The 27,236-nt window shown below is 46.7% G+C and overlaps 1 protein-coding gene across 1 annotated transcript in view; it reads right to left on the reverse strand.

The window, feature by feature from the left end:
* Positions 1 to 7,448: 7,448 nt before the first annotated feature.
* LOC146183945 (nose resistant to fluoxetine protein 6-like) overlaps positions 7,449 to 27,236 on the reverse strand; it is a 213,659-nt gene continuing 193,871 nt past the window's right edge. Inside the window, exons 13-16 of the mRNA XM_084608773.1 lie at positions 27,056 to 27,176; positions 24,730 to 24,916; positions 9,758 to 9,900; positions 7,449 to 7,760 (exon numbers count right to left, since the gene is read on the reverse strand). Coding sequence (XP_084464899.1) covers positions 7,449 to 7,760; positions 9,758 to 9,900; positions 24,730 to 24,916; positions 27,056 to 27,176 — 763 coding nt within the window. The remainder of the gene's footprint in view (positions 7,761 to 9,757; positions 9,901 to 24,729; positions 24,917 to 27,055; positions 27,177 to 27,236) is intronic.

The following is a 27,236-nucleotide window of genomic DNA, read 5'->3' on the forward strand; positions in this document are numbered from 1 at the left end:
AATGTACGAGTTTTCGTAATGCCAGTAAAGAAAATTAGGGAAAAACTTAAGTTCCGTCTATAAGAGCGTGACGCAACAGTGTTAAAAACTGCTGTCGGTTTCTTCCTTTGTGGATTCACGTTCGCGTACATGCACCTTGTTGCTCGTTTATTCTCTGATCCCTTAATTAGAGCCTCTGTTTCTCTTACACATACTCATTAGCGTGGATACAAAGGGAAGTCCTAATTTACCCTCTATTTATTTGCTCATTAGCATACAATCTTCAGTGACCGCACCGCTTGAAATTCCAACCCACATAAATATAAAGCCTCGCGCTTTAAGCAAGCCATGCGAACTTGCCTGTGTGAAGTGCAAAATTAGCATGTCTAACTCGAGATCTGAACATCCTGGAGGATTAGATACTTATCTAGAAAGGGCAACGCGAGTTAACAGTTCATTCACCCATGTCACATGGTTCTATAACGTCACGCAACCCGCCGACCTGTCAGTGCCCGGCCGTGTCACCCATCACCTCTCAGAGGCATGCCCGTGATTTTTCGCTTCATACGTCGATGGTGAATTTTGTGCAGAACGGAACTAATGCTTTATTCAAGAACTTCTTAACTGTCACTTTGCTCCTCAAGCCAGTAATGAAGTTGCGTGATTAGTGCTTACTAATTTTTGAACCTAAGAAGAAGGCAAAAATATATTAATGATTATACTTCGCTACTGTCAGCAATCCTGATTTTGGCTTCGAGAACGAGGAAACGCTGTTTTGTTTAAAAGTTCGGCTGCATTTAGATCTGCACCCCACAGAAAAATTGAGTTTAGATTAGGTGTAGCCATTATATAATTTTATTGAGTCCATGCAGCGTTTTTCTAACATGGTAGCTTTAATATCGCCATGTCGAAAAAAAAACTATGGCGGTCTCCACCTTCAAGGTATTACGCGATATATCGTCCTTTGGTCCAACATTCTGCTCCCCTTTCGGTTTTTCTTTCGTGTGCAAGGAGTTTCAGCTTCCTTAGTTACCAACCTCTTAAATTTGCCTCTAATATTTTACGTATTCTTATTAGCATACAGTTTTAAGCTATCACGGTATGTAGCTGCATGTCTTCAGTGACAAGCCGACTAAAACAGGTATAAAGTCCCGCTCTACCCATGTCGTACGAACGTAACTAGCGTGCCTGATGAAAGATCCATGAACCCTCGAGGGCTGATTCGTATATCATCCGCCCACCTGAAATGAGAATCCCGAGAAGGCAGATCCTTTCAACTTTGTGACGGCGTGGGATATTCGGAAGTCACACAACGCATCGACGCATGAGCAGGCTGCGTGGGATATTAGGAAGTCACACAACGCATCGACTCATGGGCACCCGACAGCCTGCCAGAGATATGTCCGTGACTCATTTAATACACATCGTGGTGACCGACTTGCGGAGGAGCTACCGCCCTAAAACTGTCTGTCGACGCGTCGACTGCTTGGTGCCTTTTAGCCACGAAAAATCACGAGACTGCATCTGGTAAGAGCTGTGCCGGTAGGATGCCACGGCCGAGTTGGAAAGGGCTGCCAGTTCGGGCAGCTCCTTTCATATGAAAGGGTGCGATGGAAATCGAACCCATCGGCACTCTTGAATCCCGACTCGGACGTCTAGACCACGCGGGTACTTCCATGCGGCTTGGTGAAAAAGCGCCTTTAAATAGATACCGCATGGCCCTTCACATGATGTGCAAGTAGGCGTCGGTTCACTTGGCTGTGTTTGTGCACCGATGCGACGATTGTGCCAGAGCACAATAATTTAAAAACCAGCAACAACAGAGTTAAAAGATAACGCGACCTGTGACCCCCTTCCGAGGGGTTCCACTGCGCATACGTAGACCACCTTTAGGACGCCTCAAGCTGGGCGGTGGTGCGCAAGCCACTCGTGTAGAAACCATTAGCACTCGTGACAGCTGCACGGTAGCGGATCGATGTGCGATACACTAGAGTGAGCCGATTTCACGGCGTTCCGTTGCACATGAGCAGATGGCCTTGAGGACGCAAGATGGCTCAACATATGGTGATGGCGGTAAGCGACTGCAATCAGGTCTCTCGCGAAAGGACCGATCACCTGCACCTCCAGCGCTGGCTGGGCGCGGTAGTGGATCACGGCAGCGGATCGACGATCATGGTATACGGTACCTCTTTCATGTCTCTGCCATTTTTTGACATTGGCAATAGCACAATCATGAATATGCTGTCGAAAACTAATGATCACTTCTTTTTGCTTCAACGCTTTTTGCTTGCTTCAACGGCTACGGTGATGTTACTAGCGACGACGGAGAAACGGTTGAGGCCACGCGAACCGCTTGTGCGGCAGACACGCGCTGCACGCTATCAGCTATTGCTATCGCAACGACACCGTTAGAGTGTGTTTCTAGAGAAAAAGCTCTGCTACTACCTCCATAGAAAAAGAGATAGGTAAAGAGCGGACTCTCGGCGAAAACTGGCCCCAGGAAATGACGCGCGACTTGTTGCGCTGCCGCCGATTGATAGATGGCGGCACCACGCGGACATGCGCAGGACGCGCGCGCGACGGCACTCGCTGCAGCGGTAGCCCGCCGGAGTAGACGACAGAAAGTTGTCGAAGGGAGCGAACGTTTGTCTGCGCGTGCCTCGCCGCGCCTGTGCGGCACAGACCGCATATTTCTATCTCTCGTGGGCTACTACGCGGAACGACTGCGGTTTGGAACGACGTCAAGTGAGCAACGTTTTTTGCTTAACTACGCTGCATTTGAAGCAGTTTACCATGACCACGCCGGCCGGGGCCAATTAAGTTTCGCAGCTCGTGAACAGGGCTGTTCAGGCGCACTTCGTGATGCTCCGGCAGTTTCCAACCGCGGCGAGATTTAATATGTTGTGGCATGTGAAGGCACCAAGGCACGCTGTTGCGCCAACATGGCGTATTAGCCGGCTGGTGCGGCCAGGCCTGACGCGGTTTGCCGAACGGCTAGTTTTCCTAAGTGTCGCGTTTAACAGGGCGATGGTAAGGTGAGCAATGTTGCATTCTTGACTTTCTTGTCAAACTGCGCGGTATTTCAGGCAGTTTAGCTCAGTACGGCGGCGACTGCGCTTCACAAAGTCGCGCGTGAAGGGCAAGCTAACAGGCATGACAAGGCGTGCTGGCCGTCGCGGTGACGTGACATGGCGTGAGGCGGTTTTGCGAAAGGCTAGTTTGCGTGGTGTTGCGTTTAACAGGGCAACCGCAAGGTGAGAAATGCTTCATTCTTGTCAAACTGCGAGGTATTCCGAACAGTTTAGCTCAGCACGGCGGCCTGCGCTTCACAAAGTCGCGTATGAAGGGCAAGCCAACATGGCGTGCTCGCCTGCCGCAGTGAGGCCAGGCCGCGGATTTGCGAAGAGCTAGTTTTGCGTGGTGTCGCGTTGCATTTAACGGGACGACGTTAATGTGAGAAATGTTTTATCATGCTGCAAGCTTCATTGCTTCAGCTGTTCAGTGCTTTTGAGGAATATTGTTAGTTTAGTGGCTGTTATTTCACTCACTGTAGAAACGCATTTTCAGATAGGTTCGGTTAGCCTGCATTTCCTTACCTCTACGTTCCAAGAGTTGCTTTTGTATCAATTTTACGAATGACAGCTTTTCTGTTCTGGACCATAACTGCTGTTCACCAAGTCTTCATTATGCACCCACATGCACAGATGTGTGCACGGAGCAGTGGCCTTACATTTCATTGCAATTTTCTGCATCATGCTCATTCCTTTTCCAACAGCACTGCATGGACCCACGAACTGCAGCCGAAGCACGGCAGATGCAACGAGTGAACAGTGTGGCCTTCCCCCAAGCGTCAGTATTTCTCTTTGCCTTGAACAATGCAAGTTACCCTTGCTAAAGTAGCCGCGACTGGGACTGTGTAGTTTATGTATAATGCCTGTTTTGTTACATATCATTTGCCATAATTCGGAAATCAACATTATGCTACTTTTTGTCTCTACCTAAGTGCTGTTTCTCGCCTCGTGTATTTTTATTTTTCTGTACTGTGCACATCGCCTAATGTGTGCCAAGTTTTGTTAATGCATTCGTCTACATCTGTTGCATCTCATGTGTTTTATATGCAGCAAATAAATGTTCATTTCACAAAGCACTTGGCGTCTTTTCTGAAATACTGTTTTGCAAAGGCTGTGGCGCAGCTGCGTTGATGGCCAGTTTAGAGCACTGGGAATCTATTTTTGATGTTGTTATGCATGCTGAAAATAAATAGAAAAACTAGCAGACAATGTAAACCCAAAATAATGCGCCAAAAGGGCAGGGAAAGGCGCAGCGCATGCTAGCATTCAAATCGCGCGCCTTTCACCAAGACCGGAAGTAGTTGCCGCCGGCCGCTTGGTGCGCTACAGTCAAATGGGCCGCTGGACAATATGGGAGTGTCCGCTCTTTACCAATCTTTTTCTCTGTGCTACCTCACTGGCAATGCCAAGCTTGGCGAGCGTTTGGGCCTGAGCCAACGAAGCGCATTGGTGACTGTGACATCATATAAGATGCATCGCTACGGAGAGGCGCAGGTGCGCGAGAACGCCGGACTCCGCCGCTGCTATATCACGTGAGTAGGAGAGGGTATACCAACTGCTTCGTTTCGCGTTCGAGCTCTCAGTTGTTGTACTACCATGTCTAGGAGAGGGCATAATAGTTGCTGCAGAGGTGGTTTGTCCTCCAGTTTCGCCATGGCTGAGGCGTGCGCCGAATCGAGTGCATCAACTCTTCTAAGGCGTCACTAGGCCGCGAGCGATCATCCAGGAGAGGTTTTTGGTATGCGACTAGATTTAGAAGAGTTACACCTCGTCAGTTTTTCTCCTTCCGCGGAAATTTCACTACCACATTGACGCTGATGCCGCATAGGATTAGCGGCCCAGTTCCGAAGAGCGTGGCTGGCTCTTTACCTGGTCACTTACGCCTAGTGCGCGCCCGTGTTGTGTCCCCAGTTAAGAACCTTACGCTGTGAGCCGTAGGGGTCAGCGCTAAGCTGAAACAAAATGATTCATTATTCTATAGCGACGTCTAGGTACGCTGAACTAGCGTAGCTGTTATGCAGTGGTGGTCGAATCACTGCTTTTTTTTACTTTAGTACGCAAACTCCGTGAAGGGAGCCTGGCTGCTTTTTAAGGTCATCAATAACTCTACATAGAAAACTTGAGGAGAAAAAATCAGGAGAAAGCGTGACACCAGGCGACCACATCATTCAAGTCAAGTGCTTATGAAGTTGGTCCCTCCCCCTTTTCTGCTCTCTCCTGGTCCTTCCTTAATGTTTTGGCGTCTTTGCATATTTTGCGCATGTCTGCTCTGGCGAGAACAGCCGTCTTTTTTTTTTCGTCTTTTCATTGCGCCGGTCCTTTCACTCGCAGCAATGATAGCTATCAGCGCGCGCTAGCAAGTGGTTTGGTCATGAGGGGGACAGCTCGCTTATGACTAGGCTTCATGGTTATTGCGGGACGCGCCCTCTAGAGTTTTTTTCTCTATGCCTCAGGCACTCTCCATCTACTATAACAGCGTCTCCTCTGTTTTTTCAATGAGGCAAAATACTTCGTCTTAGCGTCCAAAACCTTTCTTCTATCCTCCTTTCATACCCTCTAACGTCGGCTTGCGTTCGCGTTTTGTCCTGCGTATGTGGGGGGGGGGTACCATCTGAATACCGTTACACGACGGAAAGCGGATGAACTTAAACAGGAGCCAGCCTGTTCATGCTTAGCCTAGCCGCAACCAGCTTCAGAGATCGGGAACGTAAGCCGCGTTATGTAAGTAAGGCTACCCAGCGTCACCTAGCTGAATCACTCCCATTGTGAAGAACGCTTCGCATTAAAAAATAGGAGGGGCAGACCAGCACGACGTTGTCTTACTCGTGAAACTTCACCCTTGAGGTTAGCACTCTAAAACTGCTGAAGACTGCGACAAGCGACTCTTAACAACATGAATTTCACATACGGAAAACCCTCCGCCAGTTTTTAAAACTTAATAATCTTTTGTTGTGCCACACTTTATGCCTGCCGTTGTAAACAGCCAATTAAATTATTTTAACAAGCACTAAGATGTCTGTGAAATAAAAGACACAGCTGTGTGCATTACGCGACTGCCAACAAACCGGCAGCGATTTAATTCTGGTTCCGTTGCCAGTCCTTCGAAAACTCTTGGCTCGCATGGCTTGGGACACCATGCACATTCGTCATCTATGTCACGACTTGCACTTACTGCCACGCACTCAAACTGAAAGGTTAGTTTTTGTTCGCACGCAGACAGTTTATCCGTGCCGTTCAGGGCAGGGTCTCACTTCGCACAGTCGTTCAACGACGACACTCGGCTGAAAGCAGCTCACCACATGTAAGCACTCATTCACTGCACCTATGTTATATAGCGAAGCGTCCACTGTGCAACGCATTTCGCGCAGTCCGAACGTAGAAAGCGGGAAAAAAATATAAGCGCAATAAAGTTGGCGTTGTCCATTTGGTGGTACGTTACAAGCTAAGCTTGCATGGTTGCAAAGCTGCGATCCAGCTTCATTAGTGCGTCAGCTCCGTCATCCACCTAAGTAACCGCAGCACTTGTAACGCACAACGTCGCGCATTCCAGCTTGAAAACACGAGCTTGATGGTCCTCCTCTCAGATGTGTTGGGAGGGAATTGTCTCCTTCAGTTTGCGGGAGAGCGGCGGATTTAGGTGCGCTAAGGATAAATAGCCATGCAGCATTGCCTGCAATAAGCGAGCTCCGTCGCGGCTTTCTGCAGGGTGCGTGATCGCAAAGATCGGTTTGGGCGTAGACATCGCGCAGCAGGCGTCCAATACATTGTCGCAGTTCTCCTTAACAGAAGATCGCCAGTGCAAGAATGGCTTTACGTTGTCTAATGACCCGTAGGTCACACGCAGCTGCCCGTGCTAACTCAGAAAAGCAAAAACAAAAGGAACACGAACCGTAACGCCTCAAAAGCACACAGCTTTGCTGCCGCTCTGGTATATGTTGCATCCTGTGTAGACATGCGCGAGGAGCTAGCAGGGCAAACATTTGAGCGTGTTCTGTGAGGTCGGATTGAAATAGTTCGTGTTTTTTTTTATGCTCCTTCGAAGATATCCTTAGCATAAGCCAAATGGTAAGGACGAACTCGCTTTGGGACATTGGCGACACCTCTTCACGCCACCAGGATATGACTGCGGCCACATGTAACACTGCGCGTCTTAAAAAAACGCACAACAAAGGAAACATCGTGCACATGTAAATGACGTGTGGTCCCAACGGGGCTAGATGCGAAGTACAGAATGAGTCTTCGTCTTGTCCTTGGCATTCATGTGAGTAGGAAATATTTCACTGGCGCGACACACAGGCCACCTTCCTTTCCACGCGTCTCGCCACACTTCATTTGCCCACTTCAATTGGAGATCACAGTGCGCAGTACGTTTTCGGCAGCGGGACAGGACAGTTTCAATCAGAGGTGCACCGATGCCACTCCGATCTTCTCCGGTAGGAGGTCGCCGTTCCTGACAGGCATGTCTACGGCGTTGTTTGTCGTGGCTGAATTTCGGCGCGGTCGCTTCTTCTTGATGCTGCCGCCGCTGCTGTTTCTGCTTTTGCTGTTGGAGGGCGTTGCCATGACAGCAGGCTGCGTCGCTCTGAGGCTACAGCCGAGTAGCTTCTCGATGAAGTCCTTGCATAGCTTGCGGAACGGCGCCTCGAAAGCCAGGTAGAAAACGACGGCCACGCCCATGCTGACGGCGAGATTCCCTGAGAACAGGTACAGCTGCGGAAAGGAGGTGGAAACATGTGATTTAGGCCGAGCTTAGAATATGCTTGTTTGAAGTAACGAACAAAATCAATCCATGACTGCCTCACAGCATTTCGCGGGAGGCACTGCATGTCTGACTGCTACGGCATCTCGAATACCTTAAAACACGAATTGATTACAACGGACATTATGATGAGGGAAGTACTCGCCTGCTTGCATTGGCTAGCCAACTGAGGCAGTTATATCGTGCGCATAAGCCAGAGCAATGAGCGCTCATGCGCCCTAATTAAGAAAACAATTTATTTACTGATAATATTGGCCTAAAAATCCTCAATTTACTTTTTGATTTTTGTTTTCAGGTGATTTAACCGAGGTAAAATGTACCTGCTTGATGCCCGATATGTCTTGGCCTTCGCATACATAGCAAGAAAAAAACAACGGTATCAATATTTTGTGGAAGATCGTTTTCGTTCTCACTTAGAAAAAAAAAAGTATATGTGAAGGCGAGATAAGCGTCAAAAGCATTGATGAAAGCGTGTTGAATAGGAATAAAACGTTGTGTAACGAAAGGAACTTGTAAAATGATGGTTAAAATAACAGCTATATGACGATATATGACAGCTGGGAGTTATTTTCAGTACCAATTTATCCTGGCCCAAGCATACTGATTACGTTTGTAGCAAAGCCCTCATAAAATTAGGATAATTAAGACGTACTCTAGCTCAAGCTCTAAGAGATGTGAAGTTACTAATGTATAAATCATTAATCCGTCCCGTACTAGACTATGCATGCGTTGTATGGAACCCTCACAAACTAACTGATATTACCAAGATCGAAAGAGTTCAAAAGAAAGCCATTCGTTTCATTTGTCACCAGTATCAACGTGATTTTTCGCCTACTTCTGCCCTCCTTTTGTTACAGCTTACTACACTATCAAGTCGCCAGTATTTGGAATCGTTAAAATTCTTGTATTGTATCATTCGTGCTCATTATCGACTTTCATCTAACAGTTACATTACTCCAGGCTGGCCTACTACTTCCAGATACTACCATGAGCTTAATATTGTCCCCTACTTTGCTCGACATAATTCATTTAAAAACAGCTTCTTCCCTCGTACCATCGAAGCTTGGAATAAGCTTCCTTGCTCACTTCGCTCCCTTCCTTTACAAAAGTTTACTGACGCCATCGCACATTGACTATTTCACACGGTTAAGTCTCCTCTAGCCGTTATTAGTGTTGTTGCTTTGTTTAAATTCTGTATTGTTGTTTAAATTCTGTTCTGTCTTGTTACTGCTCTATTGCCTGTACTGTATAATTATTTTATTTTATCATGTTCACCTTATATGGTGGCAGTTAACTTAATGTAATCTTCTCTACCTATGTGTCTTTATGATTTATTTTTACATACTGCACCTCCATTCAGAGCTATAGCAGGAGTGGAAGGTGTCAAACACTACAGTTTCGGACTTTTCTTTGCGATACCCTCTAGGCAGATAAAAAAACGTTAAATGCACAGAAAATGGCATTTTATAACAAAGAATGAAAGCCACATTGTCGGCATAGCAGGAGCTGTACATCCTTTGTAGCTGTACATCATTTGTGCCATCCATGGCCTGCAGCGAAAATTCAGTGTCGTCAGAGCTGCGTCTAATATAGTCGTGTATAGGGTCGTTTGCACATAGGGGTCCATTTCGGGCACTATGCTGGGACCAAACACTCTCGGTGACAATTTCTGCAGTTTTCAATAGGTAGATTGAATGCATGAGAGCCGCTGCATACATGGCGTCGCGCCTCTCTCTCCTGGGCCGCACTAATCATCCGCCCATAATCGGAAAATGTTTTGGCTATGTCCGGCTCTACACAGTACCAGTATGCTGCCAACAAATTCCAATATTGGGACGATGTGCAGTGCTGTCTCCGCGGTATGACGTGTGCTTGGGCGTAAGAAATCCACATGCTCCACTGTTCTTGCAGCGTCTTCAATCTTTCTGAGGCTTGCATGCTCTCTTACCATGGACATATGGCTTCCAAAGATCCGCTCGCGAATGGTCCACATCTGGAAGTCCAGTACGACAGGGTGCGCCAGGTACACCCCGTACGTTAGTCGGCTTAGCGGCAGCCAAGCCTTCCAGGACAGCACCTGGTTCACCAGCGCTGCGCAGGGGAAAGCGCGCTCAGGACACACACGCCACAGTAGCCGATTACTGTTCCCTGACGTCCGCGTCGAAGTGTGATATGAAGTGTGAGTGCTTGCACGTTTCTAAGTACTTGTTTTACTTTATTGAGGAGTAGAAAGCCCTGGTCCGCTTCGCTGGGAAGGTATTGCATACCCCTTTAAGGCCTGAGATAGTTCGTATATGGTGTTTGAGCTTTAAAGGGCCCTTGAAAGGGGGCCCAAAAAGCGGCTATAATACGTGCATTATGGCCTTCTTATGCATTATGGAAGGTAAATGCCAATGAGTGTACATGCCGCATACTCCTGAAAAGTGAGCTTATGATTTAAGAAGCATTTAAAAAAATTCTCGCTCCGCTCATTCACCCGAGTTCTCGCACATCAGATTGCTTTGCCCAGGTGACGTCAAGAATGGGAAGTCAGCACTGGCTCGCCAGCACCACAGCGAAGAAAGCGGGGTGCTAGCCCGGCCTGGCAGGAGACCACAGCGCGTCTTCCTTTGCCCTTTTTCTATGCTTTGCGACCAGGAAGAGGACGAAAAAAAAATAAAAACATCGAAGCAAGCGACCGAACTGAATTGCCTCATTATATTTTCGCGGGCGGCGCGCGGTACAGTCTGTATTCATTACGTTTTTCTTGTTCCGGTATATGAGTTGGAAAGGAACACATTGACGCGATTTTTATTCTTCTATATATCTTGCGCTGTGTAAGATAGAAACTTTTGCTGGGAGGGTGACAGCCGATTCAATATCTATCATTTTTATTGTTTTATTGTTCTCAGAGCTTCTTTTAGTGCCTTTTTAAAGTCCCGATGGTGTTCATGGCAGCTACTGGTGAACTGGTATAGTGGAGGTCTCTGGATCAATTTCGACCATCGGTGGCCATCTTTCGTGCCCTGACATCACACAACACAAAGGTGTTTTTGTATCCGACTTCATAGATCGAATCATTGCTGCCGCTACCGTGATTCAATGCCGGGTCTTTATGATCAACTGCATGAAACAAGCTCGGAAACCGAGGGGCGCGTGTCGCCTCTCCTACTGGCACTTCATGCACCGAGAGAACCGGAAGTTTTAGCGCTTTGGGAAATTGTTTTTGACACATCTTCTAACCGATACTGCACGCACTGATGATCAGCTGATCAACTATAATTTAAGCATGTTTGCACAGCGAGAAATGCAAAGATCGTGGAAAAGCACGTACAGACAAAACGTTTCTTTTTTCGCGCTGGACAAAAATGCTTAACGCCCATCAACTCACCCCCCATTCACTTCAGCTATAATTTTCTTATCAGAGCCAAATGGGGGCCCAACTGCTATTATAAAAGAAGCGACCTTCCAGAATTTGGTTATTTTTTTAAATTAATGCCTGTCATTTGATTTGCGGCAGCTGCTCTCATCAAGATCGCGGAGGAGCGATAATTTGACTTAATAAAACTCACTAAAATACCCTAATTATAGGTATACCGAGCACGAATTGCAGTTGGCCTCATTCTGTAAATACTGATGTTGTAACGAGAACGGTGCTATTCTGGCCAAGAAGGCGTTTTTATAAGCTAGAAAAGACGATGAAATGAAATACAAGAATTGTCACTGCGAGACATTTTCTTTCACACGCGAATCTTGGTGCCTCAAACCTCACGACAGTATATTAGGCTCGGATCCTTAAAGATATGCAAGTGCGCCAGTATTTTTTCAACAGTAATCATAGCGTCCTTCGGGGATTGATGTCAGGAGTTTCGGTTGAATGGCGGGAAGTGCTGCTCTGCTTGAGATTTTAATGAAATGTTTTTAGTGTAGGGGTGTGTTTATTTAGTCGATACAGATGGATCCAGCCGATCAGGAAGAACTCGCAGCGGAGCGTCAGGCGTAGCGAATCACCAAGACAGCGACCAACTTCTTCGTCCTTGAGTGCGCCAGCACGCGATGCATGCTATAACTTCGAAGATTACCACACTACAGTTTCCCCCCTGGTAGAGACGGAGCCATCCTGGTGACTTATGGAGCCGAAAGGACAGATGTATCGTAATAGGGCTCTATTCGGTTAACATGAACTGTTTCGCGTCCGCGGTGACGAAAGTCCGCTGAAGGACTCGGTATGGACCGTGATAGCGAGCAAGAAGCTTCTTTGAAAGGCCGGCGGTTGTGGCAGGAACCTAGAGCCACACCAGGGAGTTGGGTGCATATGAAGGCACCTCGCCAGTGTCACTATGGTGTTTTTGTCGCCACTGGTTTTCCGTTGTAGACCAACGAGCGAGCTGGCGGCGTTCTTCTGCACACTGGGCGACGTCCGCGAGTGGCGTCGATTCAGAAACATCAGGGCGGTAGGGAAGAAGCGTGTCCATTGTGCAGGTTGGCTCGCACCAGTAAAGAAGAAAGAAGAGAGAGTATCCAGTGGTGGTCTGTGTCGCGTAAGTTACGAAGGGAAGAACCTGGTCGCAGTTGGAATGAGCGTCGTTAACGTACATGGCCAGCATGTCACTCAGAGTATGGTTGAAGCGTTCTGTCAGGCCATTCGTCTGAGGGTCGTAAGAAGTAGCGGTGGGGTGAATGATGCCACATTCTTTAAGTAGGGCCTCAAGAGCGTCGGGCAAGAAAACGCGTCCGCGGTTGCTGAATAGTTCCTTGAGAGTCCCGTGACGAAGAATCAGGTTCTTGAGGAGAAACAAAGCGACGTCTCGTGCGGAGGCAGAGAGTAACGGTGATGTTTCAGTGTAGTAAGATGGTCTACTTCCACGATAATCCACCGGTTTCCAGCGGGAGTAGTAGGAAGAGGGCCATAAAGATTTATGTCAACGCTTTACGCTGTAAAACGGACGAGCAGGACAGGGTAACGGCCGCAACGAAACAGGGGACTTCTCAGGAGTTTTTCGGCGTTGACAAGATTCGCAAGCGCGCACGAAATGTCGTACAAAGCGGTACATTTCACACCAGTAAAATCGCACACGGAGGCGTGTGTAAGTTTTCAATACGCCACCGTGGGCACATTGTAGGTCACCGTGAAACGCAGTGCAAATGTCGGAGAGCAGATGACGTGGGATAACAGAAGCCATTTTCGTCCGTCAAGCGGCGATAGAGCTGACCATCACGAATGGAGAAGTGGTGGAATTGCCGAAAGAGTGCTCTGGATGAATGACCGGGAATAGAACTTGAAAGAAAATCCAAAGGTGCACTGATCCACGGGTCATTCCGCTGCTCGGTGGCCATGTCGACAGTGGCCTAAGCACAGACGAGGAATCACTAGGCAATGGCGAGCGGGAAAGAGCGCCGGCGTCCGTATGTTTCAGGCCTGATCGATAAATGGCATGAATGTCATACTCCTGGAGACAGAGTGCCCAGCGAGTAAGGCGCCCGGATGGGTCTTTCAGAGAGGCCAGTCAGCATGAAGCGTGCTGATCGGTCACAACATAAAACGGTCAGCCATACACATAGGGACAAACTTTTCCGATGGCTCAAATAATGGCCAAACGTTCTCTTTCTGTTACAGAATAATTAGACTCTGCTTTCGTCAATCTTCGACTGGCTTATGCCACAACATACTCGCTGAAACCAGGCTTACGTTGGGTAAGGACGGCACCGAGCGCAATACCGCTGGCGTCAGTGTGAATCTCCGTAGGTGCAGTCGGATCAAAGTGGCGGAGAATGGGAGGCAAAACCAAAAGGCGGCGTAAGGTGTCGAAGGCTTTATCGCAGGCTGGAGTCCAGGCTGAAAGGTCGGAGCTGCCGGCAAGGAGCCGGGTCAGAGGAGCGATGAGGGAGGCGAAGTTCAAGATGAAACGTCGAAAGTGGAAAGTAGGAGCAGAGGGATAAAGCTCCGGAGCTGCTTCAGGGAGGTTGGCTTCGGAAACTTTACAACTTCACGAAGTTTGGTGGGGTCGGGAAGAATGCCGTCCTTACAAACTACGTGGCCTAATATTGTGAGTTTTACAGCAGAAAAGTGGTACTTCTTCAAATTCAACTGAAGTACAGTATTGGCGGGCGGAGAAGGTGAGAGGAAAGGTCCGCAGAAAAATACTGCGATGTCATCTAGATAATGAAGACAGGTCTGCCACTTGAGTTCACGAAGAACTGTGTTCATCAGGCGCTCGAAAATAGCCGGGCCATTGCAAGGGCCAAAGGGCAAAACGTTGAACTCGTATAAGCCGTCCGGTGGTATAAAGGCAGTTTTCGAGCGGTCATCGCCAGCCATCGGCACTTGCCAGTAGCCAGAGCGCAAATCCAAAGAGAAGAAGTACTCGGCTCCCTGTAAACAGTCCAAGGCGTCGTCGATTCGTGGCCGAGGATAGACGTCTTTGAGCGTGATCCTGTTTAGCCTACGGTAATTGACGCAAAACTGAATGGAGCCATCTTTCTTAGTGGCCAAAACAACCGGAGAAGCCCATGGACTGTTAGATGGCTATATGACGCCCAGGCGAAGCATACCATCCACGTTATCAGCAATGACTTGGAGCTCAGAGGCCGACACGCGATAAGGACGCTGTTGCAAAGGTGCGTTTGTACCAGTGTCGATTGTAAGGAAGGTCAAAGGAAGAAGTGAAGCTCCGTAGGAGGGCAGCGAGTTAATCACGTTGCGCTGGTGGAAGATCTGCGTCAATAGCCAGTTGAAAAACATCAGGCGGCTTCGAAGCGGTCGTCATATCGCAAGAGCTGCGAACATTAACGTCGAATGAAGTAGGTGTGGCAGAAAGAGTACTTACAAGCGCGGGATCAAGCTCTTCAATACGGCCGAGACACTCGCCGCGTAGCAGGACGGACGGGCATGAAAATGGATTTGAAACATACATTGCACTAAGGCCATCTTCGAACTTGAGAACAGCAAATGGAAGCAGGAGGCAGGGATGGCGTGAAGCGGCATCGGAAGGTGTCAAAAAGACAGTCGAAGTAGTAACGCTTTCACAGGAGAGTGGAACGAGGGCAGCAGAAAATGGAGGAACGTCTGTGTCATTCGCGACAAGGAGTTTTGCAGACCGGGTAGGGACGTCACAAAAGACGGCAATAAAAAAAGGAAAAAAAGGAAAAGTTATTACATTAGTAATTACTGCATCTTTTGCCGCCCAGCACACATCAGCGTACCCAGAAAGAGCTCTACCATCGATCTTCCTCGAAAGAGAAAAAGAGATATTCCTGCGGACATCTGTATTGCAGGTGTGGCGAAGAAATTTGCTCATGGCTTTTCTGTAACCTGCAAGCCTGAAAATCACCTCCTATGCCCCCTCCCCCCTTCCTTCACCATGTTTTGCCTATTAGGACGTGCCACTAACCTTTTTGCTTCTTCACTTTGTGCACATTATAAATTTAGGCAACAGGCAAGAGCTGTAAAACACTAAAATTTCAGCGGGGCTGTTTAGAGGGATAGTGGGCCGTGTGAAGCTGAAGCCGAGACTTCAGCGCAAGAAAGCAAAAACTAACAACGCGCCCACCTATCCACCTTTACCATCCAACTTCAAGAAGCGCAACCCACCATCCACTTACCTATCTCCAACGCTTCTCACCTTCACCCTCCACAGAAGCTTCCGCCAATTTCTCAAAGCAGAACGCTGGGTTAGTAGGTATGTCTTAATTGAATAAAGACTAGCGCATAGATCGAGGACAAAGACAAAAACAAATATAGGACGCGCCCTGCTGTCTTTTTCTTTCTTTTTCCTCGTTATATGCTCTAGAGTTTAATTAGTTATTATTCCACCAATTTCTACCTTGCAGAAGGAAATGGAACAGCGGAACGAAAAAGCGACGCCGAAGCCAAAGTAAAAAATAGCAGATAGTCTAGATCGATTAAACCTAGTCTTTAAACGTCGAATCACACGACGGATGGAATTGCTGGAGCCCACGAGTGGACGAGCATCACCTGATCCGACGCCACGGACTTTGCCTCGTCAGTGAACGACGCAGCCTTCGTAAGCCAAAAACAGGTGCGCCGGTTTTTCCTATCAAATTATGGGGGTGGTCTACTATTTTTCTAGCAGAACTACATTTTCCAAGTGGGGCGACAATAGTATTTTCGTCTCATTTTTTAACGTAGGTGTGGCGTTCTTGTAGTGTCAACAATAGGGTGGGTCGATGCTGTCGTCTCCCTGACCATCGAGGAATCCTAGCCAACAATGCGGCGCGGTTGGCTTGGTATGCCATCGCCAGCCAATTTCCTCTGCGGTGGTGGAGCTGTGGAGTGCAACCCTAACCTGTGGCGGTTTCCGTCAGCGCCGTCGTCCGCTCTGTCCACGTCACTGGCTGCGCGGCTGAGGCGGAGCTAGTGACGTCAGATGACCTGACTTTCCATCTGCGGACGGTTCGTCCATCGTGTGAATCAGCCTTAAGCGAAACCTTCATTACTAATGGTTGCAGGCAGTGAAGTTCTTTATTTACAGAAGAATAAGCCGGTCAAGTAAAGAGAGATCTGGAAAACGCCAAGAAGACAGAAGAAAGGAACAAGAAAGAAACGTGGCGGCACGCACCATTGTGGCCTGCGCCCAGCAGGGTGAACTTGGCTTTACATGGTATAGGGAAGCTTTCGTAATAGAAAGGCGATCAGATTGAAAACGAAATGTACAGCCGATAACCGCCAACGCAGGTTGGTCGCATCGCTTCGTATCATTGCCCATTAAATCTTTTTCTTACGTCGAATATGAGGGTAACCCTTCTAGCGTTACCCTAATCAGAACGCGCACATATTATTATGCAATACACGTCACTAGACCACGCTCATTACTGCAAGGAGACAGTGGGGACCTGAAGCCCCTTTTAGTGTTTCAAACTGCGCGCGCTTTTTATTTGCATTGGTGTTTGCCCGCTCATGCACAGCGCGAGTGCCCATGAACGAGCTGTCAATCGTGTGGACGGCATGTTATCGGCGCGGAAACGAGAGTAGATAAGCACGTCGGAGGCAACGCTGGCGGCTTTTGGTCGGTGGGAGGCCGGCGAGGGGAGTTGCGCGGCCGGCAAGCGTCACGGACGACGGAACTGAGACCTTCCTGGACGAAGACGAAAGCGGCGCCTGCAGGAATGGCTTAGGCGTATTTGCGTGAGTTTCTGCTACGCGAGGAGTAATCATTTAGTTTACCGCGGCCGTCTACCACTACGGCGCGCCGCCTGCATTGCATGCGCTGATCGGTTCCAGCGTGTCGACTCCGCCGACATTTGACGGGAACGTGGCGCCATCTGTCATCATCGGGGTGATCGGCGCATGCACTCTGACGCTCGCGCGGTAGCGATAAGCGGTGGCGGTGAGCTGTAGCGCTAAACTAAAAGCCCCTATATTTTTATACCGCCGTTAGTGCTTTAGCCGAATCACTCGCCCTATTCGCGCTGCAGTGTTTTTGTCTTGCGGCGTTTAAGCCCCGACCCTTGTTCTATTTTATTTTTGGTGTTCTAGTGCGGCGACTTTCAACCACATGTTTGCAGTGCGCTGGCGTCTGATGTTTTTTTAATGCTTTTCCATTTATCCGGAATAAACCGTTGCTTTTAAAAGAGAGTGGATTTGTCACTTGTCGGGCGAGGCCATGGCTCGTGGGCTTTCAAGACCTTGAAGAGGCCATGAAATGACGAGAAAGAGATTCCCAGAGGATGAGCGGTAGGAGGAGGAGGAGGGAGAGCGATTCCCTGACAGAGTGCGAGTAACTTTCGATGTCAAGTATCAAGAGCCACGTTTTACTATAAGGAATGAAATGTCATACTATCAGTTCAGTCGTTCAGTCGTGTCCGACACTTCGTGACCTTATAGACCATGTCACGCCACGCTTTCCGGTCTCTCACAATCTTCCTAACATCACATAACTTCATCTGCAGTGCCTCGAGGATGCCATCTAACCATCGCGTTCGCTGCATACCCCTTCTCCGGCGACCCTCAACCTTTCCCAACATCAAATCTTTCTCCAGCGACTCCTCTCTTCTCATCAGATGATCAAAGTAGCTGAGCTTTAACTTTAGAATTTGACCCTCCAATGAGCAGTCAGGGTTTATGGTCGACAATATCGTCTGATTTGATCTTCTGGCAGTCCAAGGAACTCTCAAGAGTCTTCGCCAGCACCACAATTCAAACGCGTCAATTCTTCGGCGGTCAGCCTATTTCACAGTCCAACTATCGCATCCATACATCACAACTGGAAAGACCATAGCACGAGTTATACGGATCTTGGTTGGCAGACTACTGTCTCTGCTCTTTACTAGGCGGTCAAGACTAACCATTGCTCTCTTTCCCAGAAGCAGGCGTCGCCTAATTTCATGGCTGCAGTCTCCTTCCGAGGTAATCTTGGAGCCCAAGAAGAGAAAATCTGTCACAGCTTCCACTTCTTGTCCATTGATGCTCCAGGACTTGATAGGGCAAGACGCCATGATCTTCGTCTTTTTAATGCTCAGTTTAAGCCCAAACTTCTCACTCTCTTCTTGTACGCGCATCAGAAGTCTCTTGAGTTCCACTTCACTTTCTGCCATTAAAGTGGTATCATCCGCATATCTAAGGTTGTTGATACGTTTTCCAGCAATCTTCACTCCAGCTGAAGACTCGTCCAGACCGGCCTTCCTCATGATGCACTCTGCATATAGGTTAAATAGGCAGGGCGACAGTATGCAGCTTTGCCTCACTCCTTTCTCAATCGGCAACCAATCAGTAAGGCCATGCCCAGTTCTGACTGTGGCCTCTTGCGCTTCATACAGGTTCCTGAGGAGACAGATGAGGTGAATTGGAACTCCCAACTCTTGGAGAGCTTGCCGCAATCGGCTGTGATCTACGCAGTCAAACGCTTTCGCATAATCAATAAAGCAGAAGTAGATGGGTTTCTGGAACTCTCTTGCTTTTTCCATGATCCAGCGAAGGTTGGCAATTTTGTCTCTAGTTCCTCTGCCCTTGTGAAACCCAGCTTGCACGTCCGGAAGCTCCCGATCCACATACTGCTGCAGCCTACCTTGGAGGATTTTCAACATCACCTTGCTAGCATGCGAAATAAGTGCGATCGTGCGGTAGTTGGAACAATCTTTGGCACTGCCTTTCTTTGGAATGGGGATGTAAACTGACCTCCTCCAATCCTGTGGCCACTGCAGGGTTGTTAAAATCTGCTGACATAATGTATGCACAATGTTAACAGCGTCATGGTTGAGGTTTTGAAGCAACTCAGCTGGAATGCCATCAATTCCGCTAGCTTTGTTCTTAGCAAGGCTGGCTAAGGCCCATTCAACTGCACTCTCCAGGATGCCCGGCTCGAGATCAGTAATCACAACCGTCTTATGTTGGGTTTGCACATTCGGGTCCTTCTTGTACAGTTCTTCTGTGTATTCCTGCCACCTCTTCTTTATCTCTGAGGCTTCAGTGAGGTCTTTGCCTCGTTTGTCTTTTATCACGCTCAACTTAGCACAGAAGCTTCCTTTGATATCTTTGTTTGTCTTATACAGAGCTCTTGTGTTTCTTAATTGGCTGTTGTCCTCAACTGCTTGGCACTGTATGTTCAGGAAGGCATTCTTATCTCTCCTTGCTATTTTTTGAAAATCCGCATTGAGAACCTTGTATCTTTCTCTTTACCCCATAACTTTTGTCATCCCCCTTTCCTCAGCTATTTGGAAAGCCTCTTCAGATAACCAGTTTGCTTTCTTGCATTTCTTTTGCTTTGGAACTACCTTAGTAGTTCCACTATACTGCGCACTCAACCCACTCCTACACTGTACATCCAGCGACTACTCTCCTGAAATAATCTTCAAGACCGCACTAAGAGAACACGTACCCGGAAATATTGTACACTTTCTGCGATAGAGTTATTGATAGATAGATAGATGGATTTATTGAAAGGAAAAGGCAGAGAGGTTGGCCGGAATAATTCAAATCTGGCCTGCTACTCTGCACTGGGGAAGGGGAAGGAGAGAAGAAAGAAGGTCATGATGGGTGACGATGTGGCAGAAGGCATATGAAATACACACACACACACACACACACACACACACACACACACACACACACACACACACACACACACACACACACACACACACACACACACACACACACACACACACACACACACACACACACACACACACACACACACACACACACACACACACACACACACACACACACACACACACACACACACACACACACACACACACACACACACACACACACACACACACACATATATATATATATATATATATATATATATATATAGTTATTGAATGTAATTTTGCCACATATTGTATAATTTCCCAGTATATATATATAACCGATGTCTTCCTTCGGTAAGCTTATAGTTTTTTATTGCTGCTTTCAAAAACACGCCCTATTGCTTTTCTGTTGTTGTTATTGTCGTTTTATTCAGGAGAGGGATGGAATGCGCTGGACAAGCTTTAGAAGCAAATTTCCCAACGCATGGGAAGGTTTCACCCCCTTTATCAATTTTAAGATAGTTAATTGTTGGGCTAGTTGGTGTTCTGACATCCCGAGTATATTATTTAGCGCAAAACGACAGTACAACAGAAATACAGAATGAACACGGGCGCTACTGAAAGCTGATTTATTGAGACAAAGCGGGGCATATCAATATACAACAAGCCTGCGCAGGCTCAACCTAGCAAGGAATTTGGAAAGCCGTTTACAACCAGAGCAGACGTGATTGGAAATCCATCTCAGCATTATACAAGGCGAAGTGTCATTTACCCAATTCCGACCCTATTGCCTAATAAAGTATGCTTACAAGGTTTCCCGAGCACTTTTTGATAACATTTACCAAGGATTGATACGCTACGGAAACGAGGCTCGCAACTGGAGCAAGCAATGCAGTGATCTACAAGATTCGCGCGCTCCTTATTTTCCAGATCTTTTGTATGCTCCCTGAGACGGTCATTCAGGCAACGCCCAGCCTGGCCGATGTAAACTTTGCCACAAGACAAAGGAATATTGTAGACGGCGTTCATAGCACACTGAACAAAACGCTTTTCATGGTTCTTCTGACAGGCCCGCTTTTTATCTTCGCAATTAATGCGACGGCCCAGCTGAGGAAGTTTCTTGGGGGCTTAAAAAACCGAAGGCCCGTTAAACCGATTTGCCACTTTTTTCAGGTTGTGAGAGACCTTGCGCAGATATGTGACCACTCCCGGCCTCTGCTGACCATCCATGAGCTTTGCAGCAGTCGTGTGCTTAACGGGCCTGATATTCTTCAAGAGTGTTTCCACCACTGAAATCACGACCGCCACGGGGAAGCTAGCTGAAAACAGCCTACCCAATTGGTGACTGAAACTTGCTTCTATCTTATGGACCCACGATCTCCGCAGCGCGGAATCCAAGCAGAGACTAGCAATTCCTCTCTTTACTATCTTCCAATGAGGAGAATTGTAAGACAAGAGCTCTTTTTGTTCACGGGGGGAATAAGACCAGCAAACGTGATTTTTCTTAAACTTTAAACTCAAATCTTAAAACTGCACAGTGCCTTCCTCTGGGAGTTCATAAGCAAATGTTGCCCTTTGCAAAGAAGTATAAAATCATCCGGAGCACATTTTAGTGTCTGCTCGTTAGAATTAGAACAAGTTTTTTTAAAAGAATTAAAAAATCGTCCATGCAACGAAAAACTTTGATGACTCTGTGAAAGTTAGAAAGATTAAAATGATTGTCTACAGGGCGATTTATATATGATAAAAAGATATTGCACAACACCGGGGCAATGCGTGAATCTATACCAATGCCTTTCTTTTGCGGACAAAACTGGTCGTTAAATTTGTTAAAAGTGCTAAGGAGATAAAACTGTAAAAGGGCTAAAACACTGCCTAGTGTTAAGGCTGCAGCATTTTGGAAGGCAACAGCATCATTTTCAGCTATGCAGTCTTTGACAGCATCGACCAGTTTAGGATGAGGCACCGCATAAAAGAGATCTTCCACATCGATAGAGAAGGCATAATTCACATCACTTTTAACACTTGAAAGAATTAGGCAATATGAGAAGAATTCTTTACGAGGAAGGGGTCATTTATCTCGAGACCGTTTAAAACCTTTAATAGAAGCTTACTAACACAACGATGACCAGTACGCCCTTCGTTCACAATAGTACGGAACGGCGCATCCGGTTTATGAGACTTGGCGCTAAAGAAAACATGCTACGCCGCTTTTTCGCTAACTGCTATTTCCCTTGCAAACTTCTGAAGATTTAAACGCCTGCAGAAATCGACTGCTTTAGTCATAATTCTTGTCTCACCTTTTTTTTATAAGAATGAAGTTCTTGTTGATGACCAAATCCGCTTGTTAGTTGTACAAAGACCTAGGCAAGGCAACAAAGCCACCCCCATCTTATATGCCTGCAAAAGACAAAGCTCGTTGCCCTTAAAGAAGCTCACAACCTTCTGGAAACATTCCTTAGCACACTCGGGACGGGCCACTGTTACATTCTTGGCGAGGCAGTCTATTCCTTCCACGAGGCAACGTTCCCTATCTTCCGGCGAAGCCTTGTTTGCCATCCTTTGATACAAGGCAGCTTGTTCGTGTGGTGAAAACTAAGGCTTCATACCAAACTTGGGGCCCCTGTCAAGAAGCATTAAAAGGCTGGAAGGAATGGAGGCTCCACCCACGTTGCCTCTTGGAAGGAATAGGCTGCCTCGCCAAGAATGTAACAGTGGCCGGTCCCAAGCGTGCTAAGGATGGTTTACAGAAGGTTTGAGATTTTTTAAGAACGACCTTTGTTTTGTGCAGGCAGATAAAGGTGGGTGGCTTTGTTGCCTTGCCTAGGTCTTTATACAACGAAAACGCAGATTTGGCCATTAGCAAGAACTTCACTTGTGTAGAAAAAGGTCAAACAAGAATTAAGACCTAAACAATCGATTTATGCAAGCGTTTAAATCTTCAGAAGTTTGCAAGGGAAGTAGCAGTTAGACAAAAAGCGGCGTTGCATGTTTTCTTTAGCGCCAGGTCTCATAAACCGGATGCGCCGTTCCGTACTATTGTGAACGAAGGGCGTACTGGTCAGCGTTGTGTTAGTAAGCTTCTATTAAAGGCTTTAAACGGTCTCGAGATAAATGACCCCTTCCTCGTAAAGAATTCTTCTCATATTGCCCAATTCTTTCAAGTGTTAAAAGTGACGTGATTTATGCCTTCTCTATCGATGTGGAAGATCTCTTTTATGCGGTGCCTCATCCTAAACTGGTCGATGCTGTCAAAGACTGCATAGATGAAAATGATTCTGTTGCCTTCCAAAATGCTGCAGCCTTAACGGTAGACAATGTTTTAGCCCAATTTTACAGTTTTATCTCCTTAGCACTTTTATCAAATTTAACGACCAGTTTTGTCTGCAAAAGAAAGGCATTGGTATAGATTCACGCATTGCCCCGGTGTTGTGCAATATCTTTTTATCATATATAAATCGCCCTTTAGACAATCATTTTAATCTTTTTAACTTTGACAAAGTCATCAAGGTTTTCCGTTGCATGGACGATTTTTTTAATTCTTTTAAACAAATCTTGTTCTAATTCTTACGAGTAGACACTAAAATGTGTTCTGGATGATTTTAAACTTCTTTGCAAAGGGCAACATTTCCTCATGAACTTCCTAGATTTGAGTTTAAAGTTTAAGAAAAATGACGTTTGCTGGACTTATTCCCCCCGTGCACAATAAGAGCTCTTGTTTTACGATTCTCCTCATTGGAAGATAGTGAAGAGAGGCATTGCTAGTCTCTGCTTGGATTCCGCGCTGCGGAGATCGTGAGTCCATGAGATAGAAGCAAGTTTCAATCACAAATTGGGTAGGCTGTTTTCAGCTAGCTTCCCCGTGGCGGTCGTGATTTCAGTGGTGGAAACACTCTTCAAGAATATCAGGCCCGTTAAGCACACGACTGCTGCAAAGCTCATGGATGGTCAGCAGAGGCCGGAAGTGGTCAAATATCTGCGCAAGGTCTCTCACAATCTGAAAAAAGTGGCGAATCGGTTTAACGGGCCTTCGGTTTTTTTAAGCCCCCAAGAAACTTGCTCAGCTGAGCAATCGCATTATTTGCGAAGATAAAAAGCAGGGCTGTCAGAAGAACCATGAAAAGTGTTTTGTGCAGTGTGCTATGAACGTCGTCTACAAGATTTCTTTGTCTTGTGGCAAAGTGTAAATCGGCCAGACTGCACGTTGCGTGAACGACCGTCTCAGGAAGGATGCAAAATATCTGAAAAATAAGGAGCGCACGAATCTTGTAGATCACTGCATTGCTTGCTCCAGTTGTGAGCCTCGTTTCCGTAGCGTATCGATCATTGGTAAATGTTATAAAAAAAAAAAAAAAACTGCTCGGGAAACCTCGGAAGCATACTTTCTTAGGAAAGAGGCTCAGAATTGTGTTAATGACACTTCTATCGCCTTGTATAATGCTGAGATGGACTTCCTATCGCGTCTGCTTTGGCTCTAAGCTGCTTTCCAAGTTCCTTGCAAGGTTGAACCTGCGCAGGCCTGTTGTATACGTATATGCCTCGCTCTGTTTCAAGAAATCAGTTGTCAGTAGCGCCCGTGTTCGTCCTGTCTTCCTGTCGTCCTGTCGTTCTGCGTTAAATAATATACTCGTGATGTCTATCAATCAGTTTATAAGAAGTATATCTTACAACGTTCCAGTGTTGCTTTACAATTATATTCATGAACAGCGCGCATTAGTTTTCTACGGCAGTTTTAAAGACTCGCTGCGAGCCCAGGAAAACCCTTAAAAGTGAATGATTAGTCATGTGCGGAAGCTTGGACCGTTCCCATCAACATATGGATAGTAGCATCCCATATTATCCTATAGTCGCCTCCCAATTAAGAGGCGTGCCGGAACAGAATCCCATCTCGTCCTTTTGAAATAAAGCAGTTTCGGCATATGTCCACCTCAGGCGACCGCTCACCGCATCTGTCGGTGAGGCAGGCGTACACAGTCCAGCCCAGGCCCAGCGCCCAGGCTGTACGATGCAGGGACGAGTAGAGCAGCGTCTCCAGGTCGGATGCCTCCACATTACGGTTCCACTTCCACGTGGCGAACAGTGACAATGACATGCACAGCGCCGACGCGACCCACAGCGTCGCCTGTGCCACCTGTGTGGAATGATACGTGAAGCACTATAAGGGTGACTAAAAGTATTTCATTAGCTAGCGGCAATCATATTGTTATATCAGCGCCAGTAATGTGCTCAACGTTATGCCTGAAGTACACCATCTTTACAAATTCTCGTTCTCCTTTTGTCAAATACCCGGCCATTGGCGTTTCTTACACACAGCTACACACGATACGCCTCGGGCATTTAATTGTGAAAACGCAACTCCTTAGGAGTTCTGTGCCGTTTTCCCAAATAGTTCGCCCAGCTACGCGTGTTATATATAGCAGCTGCGGCGAACCCGAAATACTGGCTTGGACATTGAAATTTCTCTGCACACGCGACAAATAATCCCACACTGGGTTCGATAAAGTAATCTACTTCATATAGAGCGCTACATGCAATTCATGGCCGTTATGTTGCTCTATTAATGAGCAGCGGTGGGAGTAATCTTCGACGCTTTGACTTATTCGGAGGTTAGGTGATTTAGATTTTATCCAGTGTCTGGTTAAAATGCACGACTACCACGAATACTTTCCAACGGCGCTTGTCATGCGGTTTTGAACTAGCACAGCCCGGAACTCGCTAAACGGCGCCGCGCGCTCATAGGCTTGTGAGAATAAGTGTTCCACTCATGGGCTGAAGGCGACATGCTATTATTATGGTTCTTACTTCAGTAAATCTGGCTCCATACATGCTCGTGCCGGAGTTTCGGCTAACATGTCCCGTGAGTGTAGTGTTGAACTCAGCCAGTATGACAGCATGCGCAGCAGAAGTGATACAAAAACATATCAGCAGAAAGTATTGGTCTGGCTACTAATATTATATCGTGGATCCAGGCATACCTCAGCCACAGACGACAATTTGTAAAAATAAACAAGTGCTCCTCCAATATTCTTCAGGTGACCTCAGGTGTACATCAAGGCAGCGTATAGGATCACTTTTATTTTCGATCTGTATTAATGATGTGGTTGATGTAATTCATGATGACATCCATGTTACTTTAGTTCTGGATGACTGTGCCACTTTTTAAGAAAATACAGGTAGTTTCCCGAAACGATCACGAATGCTTGTAAAAAACAGTTACTGCTATCCGCAATTGGTGTGAATTTTGGGGCACTGAAATTAATATAATGAAACTAGTTTTGCTGCAAGTCACACGAAAAAAAAGCCAGTGTATTTTCAAATGCACTTATTGACACAATAATATATGTTGTTGAAAAATATATTTGGGTGTCATACTCAATAAAACCTCTCATGGACAAACCATATTTCCATTAGATATTCACCAGCGCTGCGCATGGTTGTGGTTCAAGAATAGGAAATTTAAAAAAGCACCTGCAAAAACCACACTTTTAGCACACAGCGCATTTGTCCAATCGGAATTGGAATACGCAGCAATTTTTAGGGATATGCGTACTAAATAAAGATATAATGAATTTAGAGTGAGTCCAAAGAAATGCCATCAGAGTTATGTTTGGAAAATATAAAAGGGGACATTCACAATTTCTACTAATTCTTACGCATAAAATCAGTACAATAATACACATGCGTAAAGTAAATCGTCTGCAGTTTCTACATATCACTATAAATGGAAAAATTGGAGTTCAGCTACCTCATCAGATAAGGCCGCTATGTACACGCAAGACACTACATCGACATAACCTGCCCCTTACGCCAATATTTTGTACAAAATTGCACGTGAATACTTTTGTTTTCGAGGTCTATAAACAACCGAAATGAAACGATGCGTGGCTGTGCAGCTGTTGAGTAATCACAGCTGAAGCAGAAGCAAGATCAGTTTTTGTGCGAGGTGTACAAAGGACCTCCGGATTAGTTCCTTCGCACTAATTGATGAATAAAATGCCTGGCGCACAAAGTGTTAAATCATTATCTATTTTGAGTTAAGTTGAGTAACACAGCAATATCCTCCACAACATTCTATTTTGTTGTGCATTGCCATATCTGTTCATAATAGAAACAAGCCAAAAGACGATAAAGAGAAAAAGGATGCACACAGGACGAAGGCTCGACCGATACCAACTCGCCCAATCGACAGCCTTGCTAAGCCTACCTGCATTGTAATGCCACTCCTACTTGGGCCAGTTTAAGGCCTGCAGTATAAATAAATAGAGCTGACCTTGGTGAGTCTTGTCCCAGGATACTTGAAGATCAAGAATGCTGTGCACATGCCGACCGTGAAAGGTCCCGCGTGGGTGTAAGGTCGCATCACCACGTCTTGGACCATCGCCATCACTCGGCTGTAGGAATCGACAAAATGGCGCCACTGAGCGGTGCGCAACGACAAAGTTTGTGGCAAG

Source organism: Amblyomma maculatum, chromosome 7 (genome assembly GCF_055883805.1).
Source record: "Amblyomma maculatum isolate TAMU_Amacu chromosome 7, ASM5588380v1, whole genome shotgun sequence".
Classification (NCBI taxonomy): domain Eukaryota; kingdom Metazoa; phylum Arthropoda; class Arachnida; order Ixodida; family Ixodidae; genus Amblyomma; species Amblyomma maculatum.